Source organism: Capsicum annuum, chromosome 8 (assembly GCF_002878395.1).
Source record: "Capsicum annuum cultivar UCD-10X-F1 chromosome 8, UCD10Xv1.1, whole genome shotgun sequence".
Taxonomy (NCBI): Eukaryota; Viridiplantae; Streptophyta; class Magnoliopsida; order Solanales; family Solanaceae; genus Capsicum; species Capsicum annuum.
This window is the reverse complement of record NC_061118.1, coordinates 159275935-159285871: the sequence shown is the minus strand read 5'-3', so window position 1 is coordinate 159285871 and position 9937 is coordinate 159275935. Positions and strand designations below refer to the sequence as shown.

The window sequence follows — 9937 nt, the reverse complement described above, 5'->3', positions numbered from 1 at the left end:
AATATTAAATTACAAAAAATAATAATACTTTTATCAAATTATATTTTGTAGCATATGTATTTGTATTTTTGTAGCAACAGTTTGCAAAAATATAAAATACATATAAATCATAAGGGCAGTAAAAATTATATGTATTTGTATTTTTATAGCAACAATTTGTAAAAATACAAAATACAACTTGCTATATTATGTAATTATGAAACTGTTGCTATGAAACTCATAATTAAGGGGATAAGTATGTTATTTCTGAATTTTAGCTTTTTAGCTTAAGTGATTAAAAACTTAAAATAAGTGCTTACAAGTTAAGCAGATAAGTGTTTGAATAAAAGTGCTGAAATTGAAAAAAAGTTGCTGATGTGTTTGGTAAATAAATAATGTTCAACACTTTTTTATTTTTAAAATAACTTAAATATCATTAAAGTTGTTAACACCATAAATAAGATGAATTATTTATAATTTTTAAATCTAAAGTAAATTTTTGAACAAACCTATGATGTAATGAAGTATTCGATGAAAATAAAGAAGAAAGATGAAGAGGAAATTGAAGGGAAGAGATGAAGCGAAACGGCAAAAAAAAAAAGAAAAAAAAATTATATACTAAAGACTACAAATTTATATTGTTAGAATTGGAGAAAAATATAAGGGATAAAAAGATAAATATTTTGGTCAAATCTAAAAAAATAAAATTTAATCTAAAAAGCAAAAATCTAAGTACCCAATTTCTCACTTTTTGATTTGTTTAATCAGTTTTAACTTTTTTTAAACACTTTTTTATTTTACCAAATACCTTAAATATTAAAAAAGAGATCAAAAGTTATATTGATGAGATTTTAATCTTATCCAATAAGTATATAATATAGCAAATCTCCAACTCCGCTTTCTCTATTTAACCAGAGACTGGAAACTGGCTTCTATGAACCAAAAGATTGATAATCCCAGCATTTACACTGAAGGGTGAATTGGTGACAGGGAATTTAGAGCCTAAATTTTTCAATAATTGCATCAAAATTCAAGAATAAATGGAGAGGTGATAGACACCTGAGCTTAGCTCATAAGGAGACAAATCTCCTCCAATTGCATGTTGAAGTGAATAGCAGGGACGATGACGTCCTCCCTCCTTTGCAATCTCAGATAGGGTGTCTTCCTCCCTCTGTTCACTGAATACAAGATGGACACCGAATTCCCTAACCAAGCAACTCATGCTTAATGAAACAACAACTTGATCTCCGCTTTCTAGCCGATCTCCAAACATCCAGTGACTAAACCATAGCATTGGATTACCAGGACCTGCAGTCCCAAAGACTGTTGGACCATAAATCCATTTGATTCCCTTGGTCTTATTGCTCACTTTCATGAACTGCCTTTCACTGAAACATTCTTCGTAATATTCTGCATAAGCAATGCATATCTCAAATCCTTGGATCTTGATGTTAGGAAGTTGAGGCACAGTAAAAGCTATTGAGTTCCCTGTGTTTATAGCATTGAACTTGGTAGGAACCTTGCCTCCAGAAACAAACATGTTGTGTATTCCAAATTCGTACAGTCCCTGTACTGGACCTTTGCTTTTCGTGGACGTCAGGTAGTTGCAAAGTTCCACATCTACTGCTCTGGCCTCCAAATTATCTAGACAAGACAGATCGAGGATATCATCAATGTCTTCAACAGGATCTAGCTTGAATACTCCTTGAACCTCGACCAGTTTTTCACAATTCTCTAAGAGCAAGTCAAGTGACCTCATGAAGTTGGGTAAGTTTGTTACTCTGCTCAGTGATCTGCAGTTACGAGCATTCAATATTTGTAAACTCAACGGAAGCTCAGGGATCCACTGGAGCTTTGTGCAGTCAGCTAACTGAAGGGACTGCAGCATAGTCAGGCTCTTCAGGCTCTCTGGCAGGGTAGAAATAGGATTTCCTCTTAAACTCAGGTATTTTAAAGAGGACAGGACTGAAAGATCATAGGGAATAATAGCGTCAATCAGATTGCAATGTGAAATATCCAAACTTTGTAAGTTGATTTGAAAGACCTCCGACATTGAACCTGCTGACTTTGGCCACGTTGACATCCGAGACCAGAAGATTGAATAGACTGATTTAGCAGGCAGAGAGTAGCTGCTTATTGGTTTTTCAGCCTTAGAGGCAAATTGATCTCTGTTAGTCACATTCCATGGAAGAACTTGCAAAAATTTACTATTTCTCACTATTGTGGAAAACTCCAGCTTCGAGCACCCACAGAGTGTTAGTTCTTCTAAGGATTTGATTTCCCCAATTTTCCTCGGAAGCTTTCTAAGGCTCACGCATCCATTTAGATTTAAGACAAGAAGTTTATGGAGTCTTCCAATGGACTCGTGGACCTTAACCAAACTTATGCAATCTTCAAGAATCACTCTTTCTAGATTCGGCAGTCCAGAGAAGTCAGGGGTCTTCATGAGACAATGTGACTGACCAAGATCAAGTATCTTCAATGATCGTAGAGACTGAGCAAAAATAGATAAAGAGAGAGTCAGTGAAGAATAAAATCAAGTCTGCCAGAACACAATCTGGAAAAAAAATTAGACTTGTGTGGAAGTCAACAAACCTTTGCTCCCTCCCAGGTTTGGTGCAAGTTGCTATTTCTCATTTCAAGAACTACAAGATTTTCATGAGGGAAACCACTAGGGAAGGATGTTAATTGGAATCCATACCAGCACATCCATCTTAATTTCTTTGGAAATCCTTCAAAGGTGCCAGAAAGCTGGACATTCTCCAGCTCAAGATATCTCAATTCTTGCATTTTAGAAAATGCTTTAGCACTCATTCCAGCTTCAGTTTGTACAGTCTGTGATCTTGTTGAAACAGAATTCCCCTGACGCCAAGAGAAAAAGCCTAGGCAAAGCCTCTTTGATGATTTTTTCTTGAGAGTCAATGTTGAAGTACTCTGTGAATCATCAAAGTATGGTCGTTTCGATATACTTTCGTGTCTCTCTGGTTTGCTTTCATCTGATCCACGCATTTTAAGAACAAGCCCTTCAATAGATTCTGTAACCTGACATGGAAAGTAACATTGAAGTGAAAATGAGCTCTAGGAAAAAGAAGGAAATTGGTACAAGTGGAACGAGCCATACAGTGTCTTCCTGCAATATATTCGGGGCATCCTTGTGATGCCAGATTCTGCTGCGTTTACCAGGTTCTATGGGTGATTCTCGGCAGATGACCTCTTTACCCATTTCCTGTAGTAACTGATGCATCATTAGCTTGTTGTCAGGAGTCACTGTCAGGAGATATCTATCACTGAGATTCTGTATTTCAGCAGTAGCATGGAAACCACAATCATCAAGAACTTTGATTGTATAGTCTTTGTCCTTCCCGACAAAGAAGCAAGCAATATCAAGAAATACATTTTTATCATGATCATCTGGCAAAGCTTCATAGCTTAGTTCAAGGAATTTATGGTTATGGCATTCAGAATATCTTTCTAGTTTCTTTATTGCATCTTCCCACATATCTATACTTCCACCACGTAGCGAAGAGGCTAGAACCTGAAGAGCTAAAGGAACCCCTCGACAATGTTTGACTATCTGCTTGGATTGCTTCATGTACTCCTTGACGGGATGGTCCTGACCAAAAGTATGCAAGCTGAAGAGCTGAAGCGCCTCGTGATTGTCCAGCTTCTTGTTTTCATACATCACACAAGCATCATGAGGGTTTAGCAAGCGTTCATTTGTAGTTGTTAAAATCACTTTACTCCCTGGAGGAATCCAATCTCTTGAATCAAGTATTCCTTTCAGTTGGTTCAAATCATCAACATCATCAAGAACAAGAAGAAACTTTTTGTGGACTAAACATTCTTTGATCATGGAAGCTCCTCTATCAATATCACTTAGATCAATCTTATCCTCTTTCAAAAGATCTGAAAGAAGGTTTTTCTGTAGGCTAATCAGACCACAGCTTTCTTTTGCAATTTCTCGAATATCTGCAAGAAAACTGCTGCATTGAAATCTGTCACAATGTAGGTTAAAAAGAGCTTTGGCAATGGTTGTTTTCCCTATTCCGGGTTCTCCATAAATCATCAGTGTACGAGAATTAGTCGAGCTATCTTGTAACCAGAAACTAATCTCTTTTACACGGGGATATATTCCAACTGGATATGGGGCAAAACTCAAAACTTTGCGAGACAGCTTACCCCAAATATCCTCAACAATTTCTTGAATAAACTTCAGCTCATCCCTGCAGGAAGAAAAGGACCATTAGATAGGACTGGTTAAAATGCAAATTATGTCAAAACTAAAAAGATGGAAGTTGAATGTCCAAAAACAACCCTGATGAGATAAATGTTGAAATTTGAAAAACTACAGAGTATAATAAATATTCAAAAACATTTTAAATAATGCAGAGCCAAAATAAATGTAATTTAGCTTACCCATCTTCTAGAACTATCCCTGCCATATTTGCAACCTCCTTGAGAGATGCTTTCCATATCTTTACCTTTGCTATGTGTTCAGTTTTTCTTTCAACAGTTTCCACCATCGTCTGCTCTTCGTACTTATGAAATGCTTCCGCGTAAGACCCTGTCTGCTTTCTGACATGGGATGGATCTACACGATAGAACACAGGTAGAATCATATGACCAGCAGTTTGCTTCCTTTCAAGGATGTTCACAAGTTCATCTAGGCACCTTCTAGAATATGCATAATCTTTCGAGAATACAATTATTGAAATCCTCGATTCCTTGACTGCCTTTTGCAATTCTGATCCAACAATCTTTATTTTTCTAGCTTCACTATGTTTCTTGAATGTTTGAATACCTACATCAGTCAATGCTGTGTGTAGGAGATTGATAAAGTTCATGATGATCTCTTTGCCTCTATAACTCAAGTAGACATGATAAGAGCATCTAGGCCTGGAGAATAATGCTTTTTCAGCTCCCATCATGAATATGGATCAAAGCTCTAAATGAAGATGCTCTTTAACCTGCAAAGTTCATCAAAAAGAAACACAACGGTGTATAAGTTACTGAAATTACATTGCTTATGCATTTTATAAAATTGAATTAAGAGATATATATATATATATATATATAATATTTAAATAGGTTGTAACATGTCACTTATCTCAATTGTTTAAGGTTCATCAACCAATTCATTTCAGATATGTGGATCTATTTTCATAACACAGTTCCTTGATGCCAGTATTAATGCTTCTAGCATATAATATATATTACTTTGGTAGTAAATATTATCCCTTTGTCATGGATTATCATTTACCCCCTTTAACAACAATGAAGTAGTCAAGTGTTCTTTTTGTTGATAGATTGGTTACAATATCCAGACACTTGATTTGACTACAAAATGGTTTTCTTCAGCATAGGTCCGTTACATATTTACATCGCATAACTACAACATACAAAGATTAATTACTTTTAATGCAGGCTAGTCATATGAATCAGAACTGTCGACGTATTTCTACTAGCAGGGTTGTACTAAATTTTACTGATAGGTACTGAAAAGGAGACAAGCACCACCAAACCAAACAAAAGAAAGAACTTGAACAAGATCACTATATCATATAACCTCATACACAGCCCCAACTAATAAACTTAGGACATATACATCCCCAAACTGGAAAATCTCTTGTTGTTTTCCCCATTCATTTCATTCAGGATTTCTGAAAGATGGAGAGTTCTTTGCCAAATTAGGCTGAGTGGGGAATGTTAGAACTATATTCATCCTAAATCTAGCACCCTCAGCAGGGGCGGATCTAGGGGTCAGGAGGGCGTTCACCCAAGCTCCCTCGGTATAAAAATTAGACTGTATATTTGATGTATAAATATAGATTTTGAATCACCTAACACAAGACAAGAGGTTTTCTCAATGGTTTAGGTGGTTCAAAATTACCTTGAGATTCCAGGTTCAAATCCTAGAAACTTAATTTTATTTTTCTAACCCCTAAGTGAAAATCCTAGATCCACCGCTGACCCTCACAAGATTATTCCTCATGAAAGAATTTTGATTAACACACCCTTTGCCTTCCCTTATTTTCCTAAGCACTAATAACCATGGTGTCCAGACCAGCTTTCGCATACCTCGACTAAATCCCACAGAATACCTGCCAGCTTGCACCAACAACAAATTTCATGTAACTCTATCCACCAACTAGGACTGGTGGGAAGAACCACCTAGTGTTTTTGCCTCTGTTGAAATTTGAACCTGAGACCTCTAATACACCTTTTCTTCAGCCCACATCCCTAAACCCACTGCCATTGTATTTACCTAGATTGTATATATATACTATACAAATAATTATAGGATAATGTTTTTTGTTAACATACCGAATACACCCTTAAAGCATATCAAGCAATCAACAGAACAATTTCAATCATAGGGAAACAAAACCTTGTAGGAGTAATTAATCTAATATGAAGAATATCTGGGAAAAAAAGTAAAAAAGAAGTAACCTTGTTTTGTATATGATGATGCTGCAATGCTCAGACAGTTTTTGGGTAAAGTAATTGAATTTTTGGATGATGTAGCCATGGTTATTATGCATAGCGGAAGCACTGCACTGGAAGAACCTCATGGGAAATTCAAAGGAAGATGCACTGTTGTTCCATGTACAAAGTCATGTCAACCCATTTTATTTGTTTCAATTTTTCATTCTGATTTTTATTTGATGGGAAATTTAACATAAACTAAAAGGACTTTTAACTCTTTGTTGCTGTAAATTAAAGATACGTAAATCTCTTTTAATTTTGTAACATAATTAGAGCACGTTTGAATGGGCTTTTTAGCTTAAGTTATTAAAATTTTAAAATAAGTATTTTTAAATTAAGAAGATAAGTATTTGAATAGAAGTATTAAAACTGAAAAAAAGTTATTGATGTGTTTGATAAATAAGTGTTGTTAAGCACTTTTTTATGATCAAAATGACCTAAATGTCCTTAAAGTTGTTAACACCATAAATAAAATAAATTATTTTTAATTTTTAATTTTAAAATAAAAGTTTGAACTGACCTTCGATGTATGATGATTCTTGAAAACAAAGGAGAAAGATGAAAAAGAAATCGGAGGAAAGAGACGAAAAAAAGCACCAAAGAGAAAAGAAAAACAAAACATATAGTTAAGGGCTACAAGTTTATGGTATTGTTGAAATTAAAGACAAATATAAGGGATTGACAGGTAAATATTTAGGTCAAATCTAAAAAAAATTAATCTAAAAAGAAAAAAACTGAGTTACCCAGTTTCTCACTTTTTGCTTTTTTAATTAATTTTTACCTTTTTTAAGCATTTTTTAATTCTACTAAACACCTAAAAAGTTAAAAAAAAAATATTTTAATCTTATTCAAACGCACTCTTGGGGGTTTGGGCCACAGGTGACAAAAGAGTTTTAAAACGAGGCGTAGGTGACACAAGTTTTAATTATTAAGTGGAGGTGACAATTACTTTATTATGGATTAAGAAAGTTGGAGAAGTTTGAAAATAACCCACAAGTTTTTAAATATACACTTTGATTCAAATGTTAGCCTATATAATGGAAAACGGAAGGAAAAAAAGACGTCTTTCTCTCTCTTCTCACCCTTTGTTGATTTCTCTCTCTTAGTGATTTTTGTTATTCATTGTTGCTGCTGCTTCATTCATCATCTTCTGCTTCATTATCATCATCTTCTACTTCATTATCATCTTCATCTTGTTCTTGTTGACCATTTGTTGTTGTTGTTGTTGTTACCGCTAATGTTGCTATTTGACCAATTTCTTAGGTCAAATTTTGTTTCTAACATCACTTTCCACTTTGGCATTACTTCATATGAGACGTTGGTAAGTCAAATTATGATTTTTAGTTGAATTTGTCATCTGGGTAACTGCTATTGTGTTGTTGTTTTTCAACAATGGATAGAACCCAATCATGAATCCAACATAAAATTCATCTGTTTAAACAGATAAATCATCCGTTGCGACATATGAGACATCTATTTCAAAGGAAGACTGATATGTTGGATTCATGTTTAAACAGATGGCTCATCTGTTGCAACATTTAACATATATGTTGCAACAAATTAGTTACCTGTTGCAACAGAACCTGAACACGATTCCAACATAGGTTACAATAGATTAATAACATGTTGCATCAGGTAAGTCATCTGTCGCAACAGGTTAATTATCTGTTGCAACTGTCACTCATCTGTTGGAATCAGCTTCAAAGGTGATTTAGTTATAACATCAATTCCAATAGGTGATTCATCTATTGCAACAGATATTCAGATCCGTAACATGAATCCCAACAGGTAAGAATCTATTGTGACTCATCACTTACCTGTTGCAACAGATAACACATCTATTGGGATTCATTCACGACACTATGAAATCACTATCAACTTTTTTTAACAAATGACTTTATTTAGGTAACACTAATGGAGGGATTAATAACAATAGGGGTGGATTGGAAGAAGGGTGAAATGCTAGAGACGATAGCTATGACAGTCCAAAGTGATGTTTCGTATGATGATTTTGTGAACTTAATAATCAGCTTTTGTGGACTAAATTGTCAACCAGAAGAATTCGCCATCAACTACATACGCAGCTTTTTTGAAAATCAGAGGGTACTGTCTTTTAAGATAACCGATCAGGTTCGGTTTCGTTCTTATCTAAGTGATTCAACTAGGCCGGTGTTAAGGGTGTACATGGTTGAAAAGACGAGAGAGAATGAGAACCAGAACGTAGAAGAAGAAGAAGAAGAAGAAGAAGAAGAAGAAGAAGAAGAAGAAGAAGAGAAAAAAGACTTCTTTGATGATAGGTTGGATGATCTAGACATGAATATTCCAGATGATGATCAAACAACTACGCCTGTTGATGCGACCAATACGATGTGCAGTTCTTTTCAATCGACATAATCTGGAAATCTTTAAGACGACGGGACCTACTTTTTTATTAGAATGTTATTCAAGGACAAGAATGAACTATCTAACACTTGTTTATTATTACGTGAAAAAAGATTTCAGAATAAAGAAGGTGGTTAATTCGAGCAGTGTTTTTTGCTTCAAATGTGCTAATTCGAACTGCAAGTGGTGGTTGAGAGCGGTGAAGTCTGCAAGTTTTGATAGATTCGTCATTCATAAACATAAAAAGCATCACATATGTGGTTCGGAGCACATCTCGAGCCAAAATCCTCATGCCACGGCAAAGTTCCTCGGTGAATATTTCAGGAGTAGTTTCCCCGATGGCAAAGGCCCTTCAACAAGGCTTATGGCCAATCAACTCCTTACGGATTTGGGTGTCCTGGTCAGTTATTGGAAGGTATATACGGCCATGGGGATTGCCAAGGACCTGGTTCGGGGGACACTCAAGCATGGGTATGAAGTCTTGGATACTTACCATTACATGATTGAGTCCACAAATCTCGAAAGTAAAACGGCATTGCATCTGGATGAAAACAGATGGTTCAAGTACTTTTTTGTATCCTATAGTTCTTGGATTCAAGGTTTTTGACATTTGAGAAAAGGCATAGCCGTCGACGGTACCTTCTTGAGGAGCAGGTATAATGGAGTTCTGCTAGCGGCGGTGGCGCAGGATGCGAAGAATCTCATCTTTCCTGTCACTTTTTGTGTAGCGGACAAGGAATGTGATACCTTTTATGGATTTTTTTGAACAACTGCGACACTGCGTCGAAGATATCGAAGAGTTGTGTTTTGTATCGGATAGGCATCCAAGTATTCCAAAGATGGCTTCACTTTTATTCACTTCAGCTGACTTTGGTTGTTGCATCAGGCATCTTGGAGAGAACATTCGAAACAACTATCACAACAAAAGGTTCGTCACCTTTTTTTATAGAGAAGCTAAAGCATATAGTAGAGAGGAGTTTTTAGACCATTTCAATCAAATAGCGGATGTGAATTCCAAGGTAGCAGAATTTCTTGCACATATCGGTTTCGAGAGATGGAGACGGGCATTCTGTCCAGCAAATAGGTACAT

At 35.6% G+C, this 9937-nt stretch overlaps 1 protein-coding gene across 2 annotated transcripts; it reads right to left on the bottom strand.

Annotated features, from left to right (window-relative positions):
* Positions 1 to 795: 795 nt before the first annotated feature.
* Positions 796 to 6643, bottom strand: LOC107839805 (disease resistance protein RPV1). 2 transcript variants are annotated; one of them, XM_016683440.2, is made up of 6 exons: positions 6430 to 6643; positions 4396 to 4946; positions 4159 to 4202; positions 3101 to 3948; positions 2575 to 3021; positions 796 to 2473 (listed from the first exon to the last, which is right to left on the bottom strand). In XM_016683440.2, exons 2-6 carry the CDS (start codon positions 4905 to 4907, stop codon positions 1010 to 1012), a joined length of 3315 nt encoding a protein of 1104 aa, XP_016538926.1. In that variant the 5' UTR covers positions 4908 to 4946; positions 6430 to 6643; the 3' UTR covers positions 796 to 1009. The 2 variants fall into 2 exon arrangements, with proteins under 2 accessions (XP_016538926.1, XP_016538925.1); XM_016683439.2 differs by having other exon boundaries at positions 3101 to 4202.
* Between the last annotated feature and the right edge of the window lie 3294 nt (positions 6644 to 9937).